The sequence below is a fragment of the Anas acuta genome, chromosome 24 (assembly GCF_963932015.1).
Source record: "Anas acuta chromosome 24, bAnaAcu1.1, whole genome shotgun sequence".
NCBI classification, from domain to species: domain Eukaryota; kingdom Metazoa; phylum Chordata; class Aves; order Anseriformes; family Anatidae; genus Anas; species Anas acuta.
Window position 1 is genome coordinate 7,481,526 of NC_089002.1, and position 19,340 is coordinate 7,500,865.

The 19,340-nt window shown below is 36.6% G+C and overlaps 2 protein-coding genes across 4 annotated transcripts in view; both read left to right on the forward strand.

The window, feature by feature from the left end:
• Window positions 1–13,583, forward strand: LOC137843963 (bile acid receptor-like). Of its 3 annotated transcripts, XM_068659801.1 has the most exons (15): window positions 2–359; window positions 1,276–1,389; window positions 2,167–2,252; window positions 2,586–2,776; window positions 5,688–5,790; window positions 6,961–7,087; window positions 7,393–7,752; window positions 8,335–8,475; window positions 9,338–9,477; window positions 9,582–9,686; window positions 9,784–9,883; window positions 11,020–11,148; window positions 11,679–11,795; window positions 12,130–12,243; window positions 12,381–13,583. In XM_068659801.1, the coding sequence occupies exons 6-15, from the start codon at window positions 7,024–7,026 to the stop codon at window positions 12,617–12,619; spliced, it is 1,509 nt and encodes a 502-aa protein (XP_068515902.1). In that variant the 5' UTR covers window positions 2–359; window positions 1,276–1,389; window positions 2,167–2,252; window positions 2,586–2,776; window positions 5,688–5,790; window positions 6,961–7,023; the 3' UTR covers window positions 12,620–13,583. The 3 variants fall into 3 exon arrangements, with proteins under 3 accessions (XP_068515905.1, XP_068515902.1, XP_068515904.1); XM_068659804.1 differs by lacking the exon at window positions 11,020–11,148 and having other exon boundaries at window positions 1–359; XM_068659803.1 differs by lacking the exon at window positions 2,167–2,252.
• Window positions 12,846–19,340, forward strand: part of SYCP1 (synaptonemal complex protein 1) — a 26,965-nt gene continuing 20,470 nt past the window's right edge. The window contains exons 1-8 of the mRNA XM_068659807.1: window positions 12,846–12,979; window positions 13,901–13,985; window positions 14,160–14,206; window positions 15,468–15,632; window positions 16,462–16,529; window positions 16,723–16,796; window positions 18,077–18,135; window positions 19,265–19,334. Coding sequence (XP_068515908.1) covers window positions 12,872–12,979; window positions 13,901–13,985; window positions 14,160–14,206; window positions 15,468–15,632; window positions 16,462–16,529; window positions 16,723–16,796; window positions 18,077–18,135; window positions 19,265–19,334 — 676 coding nt within the window. The 5' untranslated portion in view covers window positions 12,846–12,871. The remainder of the gene's footprint in view (window positions 12,980–13,900; window positions 13,986–14,159; window positions 14,207–15,467; window positions 15,633–16,461; window positions 16,530–16,722; window positions 16,797–18,076; window positions 18,136–19,264; window positions 19,335–19,340) is intronic.

Genomic DNA, 19,340 nt, shown 5'->3' on the forward strand with positions numbered 1-19,340 from the left:
AACACCGAGCAAGTTACAGGGATTGAGAATCTCTGGTCCTGATGAATACAGAATTCTGCATGTCCTGAAAATGAAATCTCTCAACAGGCACTGATGCAAGCAAGATTTCTTTGGATCTGCAGTTTCAGCACTCAAAAAAATCTTAGACCTAACTGCATTAAGGCAGACATTCTGTGTAGATTAGGCTATGCATAAATTCACAGCTTATACTAGCGAAGGAAATGAGACACCAAAAGCAGTGCAACGTAAGGTCTCAGGCCAGACTGATGATGTGTGCACCTTTTACTCCACCTCAGTGGCACTTCTGGATTTCCACTTAGGATAGGAGCTTGTTCAGATAATATTTTCAGTCTGTATCTGTAAGTAACATTTTTTTACTCATCTCTAGTAAAGCATGTTTGAAGTATCCTATTTAAAAGGCATTAGGCGCGTTACTGATCAGAGACTTAGAAGACATATCAAAAGTCTTTTCTCCTCTTTACAGATTAAAGTAACTCTGAGAGAACAATTCTTAATTTGTGATGTAGCCCAACTTGATTTTTTAAAGTCTCCAGTGATTAAGATTGTACAGGCAACTTATACTGGTGTTATTTTTGCTGCTATAAATGTTAACTCTAGAACCTAAATTAGATCTTTCTTACTCCTAAATAAGCTTTTTATTTCTTGCTGTATTCTTTAAAAGCATGGAAAAAAAAAACACATTTATTTTTCTCTTCTTTGCAGCAGTTCTTTATGTGGTCAAGTGGGCTCTCAGATCTTCCATTTTTATGGTCATTACAAGCTTTAAATAGAACTGATCTGTTAAAATAATTTAAAATATATGTACTTAAGATGGACTAGTTCTCTGGTCTGAATCACTGCATGACTGTGCAAAATAGTTTTATTACCACAGTTACAAAGATGGCATGTGGGTTGAAGTAAATGGCTATGTGCTATTACTTAATGTGGTACTCTAGTTAATTTCTACTCCACCTAAGTTTTAGGTTCTTGTATATATATACATTTTTTTTAATTTAATTTACTCCCAATCCACTAGATTTTATAGCACTGAGCAGAATCAGGATTAGATACCTTCTAAAAACCTGTTTTCCAGACTTAAGTCTCTTGAAGTCAATAGGTTTTAAATACCCACATCGCACTGGTGTATTTCAATAGCTTACCAGTAAACTGTCTTCTATCACAAAATAAAAACAAGCGAGCAAACAAAAAACTTTAAAACTCAGTAGTACCTAAAAGCTAAAGATAACATTTGATAAAGCCTTGCTTGTTTTTCAGCTTTCACTGGGAAGGCTGAAAAGGTGGATGAAAAAGCCAATGGCATTTGTGAAAGAAATGCTATGAAAAATATCCATTTTAACAACTGTAAGATCTTCATTTTTACTATTAAAGGTAGGTTTGTTTGTTATTGTTGTTGTTTTTGACATCTTAGCTGCTGAGTAAGTTTGCTTTTACTGGGAAGATAAATGCTGACAAATTACATTTGCAAGATTGTTATCCTTGTCCCTACTTCATAATCTATGTGTTCCAAGCCCATTACCACACGTGATCAGTACAAAGCTTCTGAAAGCTCAAAAAAAACCCCAACTGTAAGATGATCAACATAGCATTTGTGAGTCAATCTTTTTTGTTCTTGCAAGCCACGTTCAACAATTCCACCTCCAAAGACTCAGTCACAGATTCCCAAATGGTGCTAGAATACACAGAAACAAGTAACATACACTTCTTGGGAGCCTATGAACACAGCTCCCCTTTGAATGGTAATGCCAGTTTGCTGTGTGTTATGCCACAGATCTATAAAAACCTGTTGTCTCCAGAAGGCTATCGTAAGTGACTGCAGTAAGAAAACCAACAGGACTTATTTTTTCTCTTTGCCATGTAAATTGTGAAGTATACAACAAAAACATTTTTTCTGGGGTTAATTGAGAATTGCTCCTATACAGAAGAAAGGTGACCTCCTCCTGGTCTTATTAGCTAAACATTTGCAACCTGCTGTGCATCGTGTTAGGCAGCAAGCTTAATGACAGTGTGATAAAAAAGTGCATACCCTAACCAAAAGACCACATCTTACATCTAGGACATGATGAAAACCCCAACCCCAAATTGTAATGATTAAATGATTAGAAATTATTCATAATGGAAATACTTCTTTTTTTTTTTTTTTTTAAGGACTAATTTTTCCAAAATTAGTGGCCACAACATTTGCTAACAAGTCATTGCCTGTTATAGAGGCATGCAGGAATCCATCTGCACAGGTATGTCAGAACTAGAAAATGTAGAACAAGGTGAGTGTTTTGTGTTTCAAATAACTGACTTAATCAACTGTTTCCTAACTCAATTACTATGTCATGTAGATATATCAAAATAATGTTATTGCAATATTTTCCCTGCCAAAGCAATGAACATCATCCATTAACACTCGGGCATGTCAACGTTAGGCAATCAAAATGGGAGAACTTTAAATTCTACCAAGAAAGCAAAATACTTTGTAATCAGACAGGGAGAACTCTGGGAAACAGTGACGTGAAGGTCCCCATGGCCCCTGTCCCTGATGACCCAGTTATTATTTGATTTATGTGGTCTTGCAGCTGCCCTTGCTTCGACCCCAGGAAAGGCTGTGTGGGAAGTTCGTGTCTCAGAGCTGCAGCATTGCTCTGCAGAGCGTCTGGAGCCAGTGTATGCACAGAAACTGATAAATAGGGAAAAGGCCCAGTTTGCTCCAGCTGGACTCAGAGCTAGGATCATTGCTACAGCCACACGGACTTGCTCTTGAACTACCGTAAGTATTTAATTTACTTCTCATGATGCTCTGGGATTATAAACTATTGCTATAGCCATGAATCAATTTGCCAGGTAAAAATATTTCAGGCATTGTGGATTTTTCATTTTCTTTTTAAAATACTGACTAAATTAATTTATAAAACATGCACTTTTAAATTAAGTATCCTAGCTGTCAAGAACTTGTTCCAGCAGTATTTCATTTAACATACAGAATGCAGTAACTTTTTAATTCAGTTGTTTCCCTTCTCCAAAGTACTAGCAAAGCAATAGGTTTAAAAAAATCTCTCACCTCTTACTTTGCAATATATATGTATATAAAATACACCTTTGCAACAAATGTTCATGAGGTAATAATTCAAAAAAAAATTCAAGAAAATTGAAACATAGTCAATTAGTGAAATAAACCATATCTATTACAGAACGTATTCAGAAGGTTATTTCATGACAAGAAAGGAACATATTTAATGGAAAGAAAAATGGATTTTCTTCAGACAGAAGCTTTGGGGAGCGTCGTAGCACTTTAAATCTGGGAGAAACAGATGAAATTTTAATAATGTGTATTAGCTGCATATGGCATCAATCAAGTGATCCTAGAACTTTCCCTGCAAAACCACTCTTTAATTACAGATGTAATCAGTGAATTGCTTGAGTGAAATTGAATCTATCACCTGGCATTGCACATGGTAGCCACTGATTGTGCTCAATTTTATTTTTCAGTTTTATGTTTAAATTTCACAAATTAAAAAATAAAAATAGAAAATTAAGCGATGCTTTCCAGAAGCAAAAAAGTACTGTGATTACAACAGAGATTGAAACGTACTGCCTAGTTACACTACGTGTTCATTAACATGCCACACAGCATGTTAAATAAATATTGTAGACCTTCAGCTTGAGTTCCTAAAATTCCCTGCAAACAAGAAATTTCCCTATGACTCAACTGTCAAAATATTTATGATAGCAGTTAAAGTACTGTCAATACATACCTCTTAAAGAGCTCCTCAGAGCCTCTTATAAAAGCAGTATGTTTTGCATCCTAATAAATTTGATAATAGAGGTTGATAAAGTTACTTTGTAATGGTATTTTATAGAAAAAAAAAGTATAAAAGTCATCTTTTTTCCCCCATAAATAGTAATAAACAGTAATTGTTTTGAAATTCTGTTCTACTTTAATCAATTTACTTTTTTTTTTTTTTTTCTTTAATGGCTTCCATAAAGAAGCCCAACTGAAAAGTCTTTCAAAAATCTTTCAGTTAGGCTTCTTTATGGAAGCCATTAAAGAAAAAAAAAAATCATCAAGATTGTTAGTAGTCTAACTTTTCAGTTAGGACTACTAACAATCTTGATGAATTTCTGTATTAGATAGATAACTAACCCTTTGAATCAATTCACATTACAGTTTATATTGAACACTATCAGTTGAGAAGACTGATCAGTGTCAGAACTAAACCTGTAAAAGTGCAACATTTTCAAAAATACTTCAGCAACTTATACTCTAGGTTACGTCTTCAGAAGAAGGAAAAAGAATCTCTCAGCTTGTAAAGGCTTTTAAAATGATAATAATTAAAAAGTAATCCTCAAATGATCTGGATTTCACAAATTAAAATATAGCAACTCGGAAGTAATTGTGAAGAAGGAAAAGCAGGGCACAGAACGTCTTTATGCAGATGAAATTTATTTTCAAGTCGGTATGTCTGATAGAGGACTCAGAACTGTATTACTACTTGTGATTCTATGAAACAACTTATTAAAAATGCAGCTTCTTTTGTTTTCAGTTATTCCCACCTTTCCACAAAATTTTAAGCTAAAGACCTTTCTGTATCATACCTGGGGACGTATTTTTTTTTCTTTCCCTTTTTAAAGCACACATATACAAAAAGTATGGCTATATTTTGAGTAAATATAAAAGACAAAAACAAACATAAGATATTTTTGTTTGGGAATGGCATGACTGTAATTGACCAGAACACCCAAGGCTCTTCCCCTAATATGATTTCAATTTTGTCCAAGTTTTATGTTTTGAAAATTACAACTGTATACTACACGTATACTACATCCTGCCGAGCATTCCACAACTTCACAGTGCATAGCTCATCTGTGTGCGCATGGAGAATTTACTTGCTTGCATGGCAAAGGGTTACTGAACGCATATGTGGGCTGAAAAAGTGTCCTTGAGGTCACGGTTCATTTCTAGTGAGGTGTTAGGGATTAGGGATGGCTACTGAACTTCTGAGAGATCAGTACATAAAAATCACAACAGTTAAGCAATGTCTGAAGTTTGGAGGAGGCTTCCGTACTGCTGACTGACTCAAATAATAGAGAGAATAATTCAGTAAGGCAGAAAGTGTAACATGTGGTTTTGACAGCCAATCCTACAAATCACCAAAGCTTTCCTGTCCTATCTTGCTTTCTATACCTTTTGTTTTAAAAGGATCCGTGCAATTTTATATCAGAAGAACAAGCTTGTTAACACTAAATTCTGAAATGTCAGAAAATGGAACAGTTAACATTTATACACATAGGTACTATGATCATTGCATCTCATTTCAAGATGGTATAGCATTCCTCAAATAACCACTGGATTTAATATTAATACTGCTATGACATTCTCTTAGTTTAAGTTTCAATTTACAAAATTTCATTCTAAGCTGGGAATTCCGTGGTTGCAGCTGCTACTATTAGCCATAAAAATCAGTAAGAAGGGCTAACTCCTCAAATCCATTATCAGTCAATCTCCTAAATTGAGGAAACCTTGCCTAACAAAAGTTCGATTGCAAGATTTAGGGTACTTAATTAACTGAACAACTTGCATTTGGTAATATGTCCTTCATACTCCCCATGTGACATTTGTGTTAGACTGGATCAGTGTCATTTTACTGTAGCTTCTATTCTTTTATTACTTTTATTTAAAGGAACCACTGGAATCCAGAAACACATCTCTCCACACATTTCTGAAGAAAAATGCAGACTTTGCCCAGGCCAAATGGATCTGACTGATAAGGACCTCATGATTCAGTGAGTCATTTCTCTTTCAAACAAATATTTACTAGCAGAGATAACAAAAAAAAAAAAAAAAAAAAAGCATTCCATTCTCACTGTATCTTTTCACCTTCTGCTGGCAGCACAAAGCGAAGTGTTTAGTTCCAAAGATATGTCCGGTTTTGGGGAAAGGGACATATGTTTTTAAGGAAACAACTTCAGTTCAGACTCCCTGAAATGATATTCATTTTCTCAGCTGTAGCTAGGTATAGGTATTGCATAAAATCTAATATGTGAGTCTTCTAAGGAAGATCTTTAAACACAGTTTGCGTTAAATTCTGCAAGGGGCAGATGTAGAGAGCCCTTGTGCATATGTAAGGATTTGATTTGCCTACTCACTTCCAAATACTTACTTGCCTTTTTCATCTTTATTGTCCTTCCCATCTGCTCATGGAAAGCTTGTGAACAGTTCATAGGCAAAGTGCCTTGAAAAGTCCATAGCGGGAAGCAGATACAATATACTTTTAACCAATGATGCTTGAACACATTCCCCACATACAGAGGGAAAAGGGGGCAAGGGAAATAGTTTCTGTTCAGTACCTTAACTCCAGTATCACTTGATTGCTAAAGTAATACCAGAGATTGCCTTTACTCTTATATAAGCTCAAACACAGTTTGTACTAGTGTCTATATAGACCTCCCCCCTCAAAAAAAAAAAAAAAAGATTTTTTAAAACACATTTTTAGAACCTTTCTATAAAGAGAAGTTACTGAAAAACAAGACAGTTTTGAATTCAGAGCAAAATTGCTATTCTGCACCAACTGCCACTGTGACCTCTTAGTACACTTTGTCATGGTGAATGTCAAAGCATCCAACCAGGAGCTCAGGCTTCTGCAGTGATGACGGGACAGAGAAAAGCAACTTCTAGCAGACAATACACTTTGTTGGTTTCAAGTAAAGTTGGAAGCAAAAGTTCTAAATATACCTTACCTTGGAGATTTATGAACAGGTTCTATACCAAATCCCTACTATTAAGACAGTAAGCAACCTCGCTGCAAATATTATGTGACTTTACACATACCTCTAATTTTCTTATGATCTGCAAATGGTTTCATATCCTGGAGCTTCCTGGTTTTAGTTCTGTGGCTAAGCCTACCCAGCAATTATTTGTCATGTGATGTTTCTCATATGTTTGCATTTTTCCAGGTCTCTTTCTTAAAAGTCCAGCACATAGAAAAGTGAATGAAACAGTGAAACTGGGAGCAGACCATGGCAAATACATTTGTCACTGTGCCTGATGGGTATTGTCTTTCTGAGCCCATACAGTATTATGGTGAGTAAAGCCAACTTTTAACATCATGACAAAACAGTGCAGTAAAAGGAACGTTTGTGGGAATTCACATGAATTTCTTCATTTGAATTGTATCTTTACAAACTAAGAAGCACTTAACTTAAATCTTAGATGTAGTTACAGGTAGCACCTCTTAAAAGAATATGTCAGACTGCCATTAGGAAAATATGTTCCTCTAATATTTGTGCTTAAATGTTTAATCTGTGAAACATTTTAAAACTTTAAAGTTGCTGATGTCAAGATACTCCCTAGGCTTTTATTTCATTCTCATTTTTTTCTTTATCTAGATGTTTTACCAGAGCACATCAATTATCAGCTGCAGGACACTGATTTTCAGACTGCACCTTACTGCCAATACTCAACAGTTCAAATTCCTTCTCCAGTATTGCAGTCACAGCCGTCCCAATCCCAGTACAGCACATACACCCTGGACTCCCAGTACAACGATGGGCAGTACAGTAACTGCGAATTAAGTAAGCCCCCTTTCATGACTTCCCACCTTGATGATAGTGGGTATCCAGGACTTAAAAGGCCCAGACTAAACCACTCTTCTTTGAGATTAAAGGGACAGGAAGAGCTTTGTGTTGTCTGCGGTGATAAAGCCTCCGGGTATCACTACAACGCACTTACTTGTGAAGGTTGTAAAGGTAAGAGGCACATAGATTTAATAGTATCTTGCCCTGCAGTGCACAGTGTAATGTTTCACGTCTGTCATTTAAACAAATAAATTTCATTAATTTTTAAGGCGACACTTCTATGGAGGATTATAATTTATCTAAGGAATCTTTATCTAACTATTATCTTTATCATCTTTATCTAACATGTTTACTTAAGGTTCACATTGTTATAACATTTTTTTAAAGAAACATTTTCACAGTATATATTTAATAAAATCATTTCATACAACTAATTTTTCAATGAAGTATTCACTGGAATAGTGCCTGTTTAAGCAGTTGCTGATTTTTTCATGACCTTTTATTAGAGACCTTTATTTATAATTCACTAATTATTGTTCTTAATAGTCATTAGTAAGCTATTAATTCACTGTTAATGCTATGTGGGAGCTGTCCGGCTCAGGTAAGGAAAACTGCGATCAATACTAGTCAGAAAGAACAAGTCATGTTACACGTTAATTGAAGGTATTGCTTTCATTATAAAGAAAATAACCTTTATTTAAATGATGAGATAGAACTCCTTAGTTTCCTTCATAAGCTGATTCTTTTCTGTAGGCTTCTTTCGACGCAGCATAACCAAAAACGCAGTGTATCGATGTAAGAATGGTGGTCATTGTGAAATGGACATGTACATGCGGAGGAAGTGTCAGGAATGTCGCTTAAAGAAGTGTAAAGCTGTGGGAATGCTAGCGGAATGTAAGTGCTCCCTGTATGCTGGCTGTTTTAATACTCATCACCAATAAAATCTTTTCCAAAGTCAATCCCTTATTCTCAGTAGAGCTAAGTGATAGAACACAAGGCAATGGCCTCAGGTTGCTCCAGGGGAGGTTTAGATTTAAGTCAGGAAGCATTTCTTCATGGAAAGGATGGTTCTGCACTGGAACAGGCTGCCCAGAGAGGTGGCAGGGTCACCATCCCTGGAGGTATTTAAGAGATGTGTGGATGTGGTGCTTAGGGGTATGCTTTAGTGGACTTAAAATGTTAGGCGGATTGTTGGACTTGATCATCTTAAAGTTTTTTTCCAACCTCAGCGATTCAACAATTCTAAGTGGTATTGGTCTAAGCTTTATTTTGCTGTAGGAAAACTTAACTTTGGAGTCTGGCACCTGTAGCATCATCATCTGCGGAAACCAGCAGTACTCAGAAGTATCTCCTGAACTTAAGAGGACTGCTTTTAAAAGACATTACAAAATAAAAAGAATCTAAATATCCTGCACCTCTACAGGACAGCCATAAGCATATCAGATGTGCTTTTGTATTTGGAACGAAAAACAAAATATTTAAAAAAAAAAATGCACAAAATTTTTGTGAAAAATTCTCATGTTATCTTGCTTATGGCTCTGTGACGTGAGCATAAGACAGCAAACGCTCAGGCCTTTGGTGGATATTAAACAGTAACTGACCAAATCAGCAGTACATTGTCATGTTCTTTAGGAAGCATAGTTCCTTACAGGTGACAGCTCCTGACATCCTTGTGTTATCAATAACAACAGCAATGATTTCAAATTGTAATCTGTTTGAAAATATATGCACTGATACATAGTTCTGTGCCTCACAGGTTTGCTGACTGAAGTACAGTGTAAGTCAAAGCGACTCAGGAAGAATTTCAAACAAAAGAGCAGTTTTGTTTGCAACATAAAACTTGAAGATGAGAGACTGAATAGTAAGCATGTATCATCTACAACAAGATCTGGAAAAGTGGGATATATTTCCATCTAAAATATATATATATTTTTAATAATTTATGTTTGCCTTAACTCATTGTCATTTTATTTTTTTATTATTATTATTTTTTTAAACAGATTCTAGAGAGGATGGAACTTACTCCAGGGGAACATCAACTTCTTGACCACATTGTAGCAGCACACCAAAAATATATGATTCCCCTTGAGGAAGCAAAAAAGTTTGTACGTACACAGAACAATCAGCCCACATTACTGAGTTAGCATTTTCCTAAGCAATTTATCTTGATTATATCAACTATATAAATGCTCTTTCATGCAGCTGCAAGAAACTGCAAGTCCTGAGGAAAGTTTTCTCCGTCTCTCTGAGACGGCAGTTGTCCACGTACAAGTGTTAGTGGATTTCACAAAAAGACTCCCAGGTAAGTTTCTCCCTTTGGGAAATGTTACAGTCACCTGACTTATTTATTTATTTATATTTTATTTTTTAAATGCATTAGAAGCCATACTGGTGGCATGAATCTGAGAAAAATACAGGCTTTAAGAAAACTCTCATTTAACTGACTGACTGATCTTCCAACACTAACAGTCAGGATTTTATTCATTATGAGGAAAAGTTAGAAGCATTTTCTTCAAAAGCTTATTAGATTTCTTTTCCCTTCCTGACATAGGACCCATTTTTCTGATAGCACTGTGCCTTCAAAATGCTATCTTGAGTGAGTTACTGTTTTAACACACTGCCTGAAATCCAATTCAGTTTGCAATTTATTGGAATCAAAGATAAAATAATGTTCCTTCAAACGCAAAGTCAGAACAGAAGGGACAAACCAGGTGCTCCTATACATATTTTCCAATAATACAAGAACAAGAGAACCTGCAATTAAATTCACTGCATTTCAATGTAAAGTTCACAAAATAACTTTGACGGGGGATGATAACTTATTACTCTTTAAGTTGCAAAACTCATTTACAAAATTCAATCAACATGTAAAGCAAGTATTTGATAGAATTTATTTAGTATCAGTTATAGCACTACTATAGAACATGGTTGAAAGAATGGATGACTTGTTTGTTTTCTTAGGTTACATTTCTCCTCTGATCAAGATTAAGAAAAGAACCAATGAAGATCCTTTATTCTTGAATTACATGTGCAGATAACTAATTCATGAAAAGATGAACATAATTTTAAAAAGATCAACTATCATCAGACAGGGAATATCCACAGTCACTAAGCAATGTAACATATTGCATTAGGGCATATGACATAGATCAGATGTTACAAAGAGATTTTTTATAAAGCTGTGCTTATTCCTCAAATTGTTACTTGTACCTTCCTGTGATTCCTCTATACACTGTACACTGACAACAGCACTTTTTTTTCTAACATGCAAACTAGCAAGATTGCAAGAGCACTAGCTAGTGTTTCATACAAATGTCTTTTAACTGTGACTCCTCCTTTTCAGTAAATGCACTAATTAATAAATAATTTGTGTCAGCCCATCTTTTGGGCTTAATAGCAGACACAGCACAGATTCTTAACAAGTCTCTCTCTTTGCAGGATTTGAAAGTTTAGCTAGTGAAGATCAGATTGCACTGCTAAAAGGGTCAACAGTTGAGGCAATGTTTTTGCGGTCAGCCCAGATATATAACCAAAGAATTAGTGAGTGCCAATCATCAACAAGTGAAAGTAAGTTGGACTAAAACTTTCTGCAAACACCAAAAGGGGTTTGGCCATTTTGAAATAACTTCCATTCACTTAAATCCAGTGAATCTAAAGTAATTCCCTATTAAAGCACAGCAGTACTTGCAAAATAGTGTCAGTAGCACAGCAGTATTGTAAAATAGTGTCAGTAATGCATATATACCTTCTAGAGGCATTTTTTTTCACAGAGCATAAAAAAAAAGTATCTCTGCTTCTCTCCCGTTAGTTCCAAACAAAAACAAACATTCTGAGTGTTTCAACAAATGTTGGGGTGGATGGATAACATGAGCTATATTAACGACATATGATTTATTGTGTCAAGTTTGACACAAGATTTTGACCAACAGGAATGTAACAAGTGAACTTAGTGCTGGATGCAAAAAAGACCAATTCTTTATTCCTACATGGGTCTGATAAAAATACCGCATATTTTAGGTGTCTATCCACAAAGCAGATGTAGATGAACATTTAGTCATACTAAGCTTGGCTGTGAATTGTTATCTCTCGTGTTCCAGGTCATATAAGGCTTCCTGATCACGCGACGTGTTGTCATGTTCAAAACCTTGATAAAAACATTTATTCTATTGAAATATCACACAACGAAGAGAGTCCAACGTCCACTACTACCACAGGTACTGGAGGCCTGACTTAAGATACCTGGCAATCCGTTGCACTGTAGGCCGCGTTCCTAGGCCCCGCTGCGCTGCCCGCAGCTCCCAGGATCCAGCCGGGCCCAACACAGCTCTCGCGGGTACCTAGTCCCGAGCTATAGCAGAAGCTCCACGGTAGAACTGCAATACAACTTTTTAATTACTACTTCAGTAATTAGAATTGTTGCTACTAAGTCTGCTAACTATGCTGTGCAACAGAACATCCTGAAATTCTAGGAGGTTAGAACAAATATTCGTAATAGCAGTGCCTATCTTTCATGCAATAGCATTCTGATTATTTTATTTCATTTTCAAGGTATAACCGAGGAGTTTATTACCGCACTGTTTTACTTCTACAGAAGCATGGGGGAGCTGAAAGTTACTGAGACCGAATACGCCCTGCTTGTAGCAACAACCGTGTTTTTCTCAGGTAAGCGCTGAGGCCGCCAGCTCAGGCGGCCCTCGCAGCCACGTCCCGCCGCCCGCCCCCCCCGCCGGGCCCTCGGGCGCGGCGGCGCCTCTACGCGCTGCGTGCCGGTAACCGCGCTGTGCCCCGGTGCTCCGCAGACCGCCCGCTCCTGAGGAACAAGCGGCACGTCGAGGAGCTGCAGGAGCCGCTCCTGGGCATCCTCTACAAGTACTCGAAGATCCACCACCCGGAGGACCCCCAGCACTTCGCCCGCCTCATCGGGCGCCTCACGGAACTGCGCACCCTCAACCACACCCACGCGGAGGTGCTGGTGACGTGGCGGACAAAGGACCCCAGGCTGACCTCGCTGCTCTGCGAGATCTGGGACCTGCAGTAGCACGCGCCGACGCCGCGCGACGCAGCGCCACAAGCGCCTCGCGCCTTCCTCAGCGCTGTTCCCGCCCCGCCCCGCCCCGCGCAGCCCGGCGCGCGCCGCTCCCGCCACCTCCCGTCCCGCTTTGAGCGCGCGCCGTCGCCTCCCGCCCTTGCGTCCTCTCCGTCGGCGGCCGGCTGAGGGGGAGCCGCTGAGGTGGCGGGGGGCGTCCGTCACGAGGCGTCGGCTCCGAGCCCTGCCCTCTCCCCCGAGGCCATGGAGAAAGGAAAGCCATTTAAACTGTTCGTGCCGCCGCGCCTGAGCAGCGGTCAGGTGTCTGCGGTCAAACCCCAGAGCAGCGCTCGGGCCGCGGGGCTGTGTCAGGTAAATGGCGCTGCTCTGGGGGCTGCGGGCGGGCGGGGGGCGGAGGAGCGGCGCTCCCGGGCAGCTCCCAGCCAAGCGCTCAGCCCCCGTGTGCCTGAAAGCGTCTGCGCCGAGATAGCTTTACCGGAAACTGGCGTTGACGATTTCAAATTAATTTCGAGGGCTTTCTTACTCGTTTTCTGTCAAAAACGTAAAGAACCGTCTTTTCCGGCATCTGCTATGTGTTTTAACTCCGCACCACCGATGACAAATAAACGTACATGTTTGATGTGGTTAATTCTGAACTGTCAGTGGCAAATACACCGCTCATACCTTTACTTGCTTTGAATTATTGACCCCACCAGATCCAAGTGCGCATTGAGAATGAACTGTTGCTGTGCACTGTTACGTGAATTTTACGAGATACCTTTTCGAGTTGAGGCTTCTTATTAAATATGTTTAGATTCAGATATGATGCTGACAGGAAATGAGTTACAGTATTTACAAGATAAATTTCTGTGACTTTCAAAACACCTTGTAAAGTCAAATGTTTATGCTAAAGCTTAATCTGATGTGTTTTAGAAGTACTATTGGCAATAAAGCAAAAATAAATATGAAAAAAATACTTTGCTTTAACGAGTCCTTTACCATACAGCTGGGAACAAACATGCTGTAGCTAGTAAGTTCATAGCTGTAATCAGAAGCATCCACTTCTTTAGCCTCAGTATAGTCTATAACATAGCTCTACAGACCAATAGTTTGAAAAGCCACTGTGAACTACGAAGCAAGTAGAGTTCCAAAGCCGTTACTAATACTTGGGGCTTTCAAAATAGTAGGTAGTTGCTTTATTAATGGGAAATCCCATTTTCACATCAGCTGTATTTGTTTTATAGTTCCTCTTTACAAATCTACCCATAAGAAATTATTCTTAAATTTATGCAGGGTTTTAACAAATGCCCAGATGATGATTTTAATTCACCTTTTGTAATGACGAGTACACTGAACCATAGTGAAATCACTGATTCAGGTAAGACTAGATTAAGCATCTATCTTGCAAAATTTTTAAAAAGTTTTTAATATCTTGAACGTTTGTCCTTAGTAGTTGTATAAATTCATAGTGTAACTGTAACATAATTGTAACATTGCTACAGTTGCACTTCTTTTTTTTTTTGAAATTGACCAGAATTTCTTAATATTTCAGATGCAATTTCACAGCAAGTAAAACTTTGCCCTGAGATACATGAAGAGGTCAGCTAAGTATAAAATTTGCATTTAAGTATAAACTTTGCATAACCATTTTCTTAGGGCCTCTTAGTTTGTTCCTGAAACAGTGTCTAAAGCACTATTCAATACTAGAGGAAGTAGTCAGAGGGTAGTAATCATTTTCTGTGTCTCCAGTTTAAAGCTGTGTCAGTTTGAGGAGGTATTTAATATTCAATGAATATACCTATAGATAAATCTTCAGATATTAAGGTGATTTCCATGTTAATAGTGCCTGTGAAGTGTGTAAGTTTTAATCACAGTAAGATTTAGGCACTCAACATTGTGAACATGTTTCTGAATAGTCTGATAGAAGGCACAAGGGTTGAAGTCAGAATATTCTTTGGAGAATCAAAGTAGGTTATTACAATTACCTTGTCTTTATTTTATCTGTAAAGCAGTGAATTTACTGGAGTGGTTTCCTCAAGCATTTGATTCTTCTCATTACCTCTTTGCCCATGTTCTGCTTTAGTGTAACTCAGTAAAGCTAATTTTTTGCAGTAGCTTCCTGTGCTTCCTAGATATGAAATGCTGGTTTCCGCAAGAAAATGGAACGTATTTCTCGCAGCCCATTTAATGATTTTCATATCCTTGAGGACTGAGCTTCTTTTAGCCCTAGCAGATATTAAAGTACAGTAAGAATTGTAAAGAAAATAATCATGATGCCACCAAAACAAGGATAGCATTAGGTGACATGAAACCTACCTGTAGAACTGCCTTGTAGCCCATTGTTCTACCTGCCTAAACCACTGATCAAGCATGGGTTATATAGTGGTTTAAAGATATTCTAAGAGTACAATGTTGGTTGTATTTTTTCTTGCTTTGTGTATGAGTTAGCTAAAAATAAACATCGCAGATCAAGATCTCTGTAGCTTGTTTTACTTAACCCAGCAGTGTCTCTTGTTACAAGAGAGGGGATGTTCAGTGAAGAGCCTAAGAGAAGGAATCTTGGCTCTACGGATAATTCTAGCAAAATTTTATTGATTTTAGGTGAAGTGCAGTTAAATATATATCTATCCATTTAGCAGTATCACTGTATTTGAGGGCATTAGGTTATTTTTCACTTGCGTTTATGTCCCTTTTGTGTTCCCTAATGTCTGTTAATACATACAAGTACACAGATACGTGAACCTTGTCTCCCGTATACAGAAGTTTGTGTCACCATCTGTGAGGAAAAAAAACTTATGATGTTATTAATTAAATAGCACTTGAGATTTAAATTGTGATTTAAATTTATATGTTTTAATAGAATATAGAAACAATGAATGAATTGTATTCAAAACTCTACAAAGAGGCTGAGAAGATCAAGCGATGGAAACTGACTGTAGAATCAGAACTAAATCAAAAGGAAAGAAAATTGCAAGAAAATAGAAAGATTATTGAAGCACAGCGTAAAGCCATTCAAGAATTGCAGGCCAGTATTGTACAAAATATGTTGAATATGTAAATTAAAGAGAAAACTCTTCCTGGTTTAGTATGAAAGCATTATTCATACAATTAAATACTAAAGGTTGTTACAGAGGTTGAAGAAATCATTTTGACCAATTCATTTGATGACTTTAAAGAAGCTATTTGACTAGTTATTAATGACATATGGTTCTACTTTTTCAAAAGGAAAAAGTATATTTTCTGTTTTAAAAAGTTGTTTACCATATTTTAACAATGCAAATTCCATTATTGTATTATTTACGTGCACATCATACTGTGGGGATGCAGAAACCTCCTCAAGATTGAATAAGCTTTCATCCTCCTGGTATGTGTAAACCATGCCCACACATATTTCTATACACAGCACATACAGGAAATCTTGCAGTCTTACTTCATCCACATTTTTTCTCTTGCTGGTAGCGATAGAGAACTTTGTGACTGAAAAAACATGTTTTAAACAATTTATTTGTCCTTTTTTGTTGTTTGCTTGCATCAACCTGCATAACCTAAGTCATCTTGGATTGTTTAACTTATGCCTTGAGAAAATGGTTATTCTGAGAAAACATGCATATCCATAGTGTGCAAATGTATGTATGGATAACATGTCTTTAAGTGCTTAAGATCATGGTAAATTATTTTTTATTATTTTTTCATGCAAACTAATAAAAGTTGTGTTGGCATGTAACATCAGATAAAGCAGATTTCTGTCTTTGGATGCATAGAAACAGGTTTTCATGTGTTTTTTGAATTGAAAGTATAATTGCAGTATATTTTTCAGTAACAATATATTTTGTATTTGTCTCCCATGAAACTAGTTTGAAAATGAAAAACTAAGCTTAAAACTGGAAGATGAGATATGTGAAAATAAAGACCTTTTAAAAGAGTAAGTAGTACAGTTAAATACAGATTTGCAAAAATAATAGGGTTTCTTGCTTAGAACTGTTGTGGTATGGAAAGTTAGATTTAGTTACTGAATTGTAAAACTCCTGAAAGCGTTCACATTGTTACTAAATAAATGTACAAAGTACCATGCGTCCTTGTGACAACATATTATAGTATTTTTTGCCTTCTTTTAGAAACAGCACTTCAAGGCATCTGTGTAACCTACTCAAGGAAACCTGTACTCACTTCACAGAGAAGTCCACGAAATGTAAATGCTCTTTATATTGATTTATGAAAGTAAATTTACTTCTAGCTTTCTCTAAATTCATGAAGGAAAAATCTTTTATTTGGTTCTGAATTAGTTTTCGAGTTGAGATAAACTATATGTGGCTCAATGCATCAGAGTAAAGTGGAGAAGTGAAGCCAGAAGTCTAATACATGTATACTTTGTAATGCTATATGTAATGCTATATTCTGAGGTTTTCTGAAGTTAATGATTGTTTGCTAAAATGTTACACGCCTAGGACCTTCTTAGTTGTCTGATCCGGGTATGACAAGTGTTAGGTACTGTAAGCAATATTGATTAGCCACTAGCAAACGCTCCAGAGGAGTACACGTCTCCTGAGATCTTGTCACACTTGTCAGTCACATCCATATACCTTGAATATATTAAGATATATCAGGTGGCACTTCTTGACTGTTTTTAAGCAGTAGAATCTGCTTTAGTTACCATTCTTTAAAAATAATTCTGGAGTTGGTATTCTTTTTGGAGCAGTTATAGATTCCTGGGGGAAAATAAAAACTCCAAAACTCAGGACACTATGAGTAACTAGCTGACACAAAATTTACATTCTTGAGGTTTTCAAATACGTTATTGACTTGGGATTTTAATCTATATGACATTCAAAATTGTGAATAGTCTTTAAAATTTGGCTGACTTGATCCTGGGTACTTAAGAAGTATCTGACTCTTTTTAGCCTTGCTTCTACAAAGTCCTACATATACATTTACTGTACTCCCTTGGTAGCTGTGTTTCTTATTGTTATCTTCCATAATTGTTTTCTTAAGGAAAAAAAATAATACCAGTTTGGAAACTGGAATTGTTAAAAGATGGAGATACGGAGTATTGTGACAGTTCTCTAATGACAGTTCTGTGGTCATGGACATCTCTGCTGATGAAAGGAAATTCATTGTTAAACTTTATCTTACAGTTTTTCAGATGCTAACATTTTTGATACAGTAATATTCAACTACATTAATACTGTCAAAATTAATATAGCTATATAAATTGGTTGAGAATTATGTTCTTTGTGGAAAAAAATGAGATTGGGAAGGAAATTTGAAAAGACGAGCTTGCTTGGTATTTTGATGGAACATGCATTTTCTTCAAGTTGTATAACTTTTGGTGCACTATACTTCACAATGATTTTTTTTAATAAGAGCCTGTAATTTCTTTTAAAATTCATTATGCTGCTTAAGCATAATGGCTTGGACAGCTGGCATTATTTTGCAAAAGGAAAACCTTATGGTACATTCTTGCTTTGATAGATGAACACGAAAGAGAAGATACAAGACAACTACATGCGGAACTTAATAACAACATTGAAGTAAGTGACTTAGTATGCTAAAAACCTCACATGTGATCCAAGTTACACGCACATCTTGAGATATCTGAGTTGCATATATACGTTGAGATACTATTCATACAAAGAACGTTCTCTGATAAAGTGATTAGAAGGTTCATGTGGGATGTAGGAAGTCTGATTTTCAGTTGCTTTTCAACAGTTAATTTTGTACTGTATATAATATATTCACTGTCTAAAATGCAACACTGCTTGGGAGCACAGATCTGTATAGTGTTTTCTGACTGCCATAATTGCTGTCTTTGTACTCTGTTTAACTTACCTGGTGATTTCAAAGAATGACTGAGTTTGGAAGGATACTCTGGAGAAGTACGTTCTGGTCCAACTTCCCCTGCTAAAAGCAGGATCAACTAAAGCATAAAAAGTGCTTTATTAAAGATTGCATAGGAGTGTGTTCAGTTAGGTTTTGTGAGTATGACCGAAGATGGAGATGTGGAATGGGGTCAGGTATGTTAGGATTATTTTAGTAGGTGCTTTTGTTTAATATAAAATGCAATATACTTACATAAACATAGAAAATGAGTTTCAGTCTTGAATATGATACAAAAAAAAAAAACAAAAATAATGATGGAAACCGGTAATTTTGTGTAAAATGAGAAGTATAAGGTGTGAATATACCTTGACTAAATGAGCATTTTTTCCTTTTTAATTTATAAAGCAACTGTGGTCTTGTCAAAGTCATATTTTTATTAATAATTACTTCAGTGTGGAATATAAGACCCTAATATATTTATAATAGAGAAATGTGAGGCATCATTTTTTGGGATTGATGAACTTGATATTAAGCAGAGCCAGGGAGCACATGTTATAACTGTTAAATATTAATTATCAATTGTTGTAGCAACTCAGGAATATACGATGCCTTCTCCATTATGGTAGGGATCTACAATCATGGACCAGTAAAAATATCTCATTCTTGAAATTATTTATATCTCCAGTAGCATTCTGTTAACTCCGACTTTAGATTTTAATGATTTTATCTACAGATATGAATGAGCTTATAATATTGCTTGTTTACAAACCACAAATATTGTTTTTCAGTACTGGAAGCACATAGCTTTATATGAATGTACATTTCAAATTTTGTTTTTAGAGATTGATAGTGGCATTTGAAGAGCTTCGTGTGCAAGCAGAGAATACCAGATTGGAAATGTGTTTCAAATGTGAGA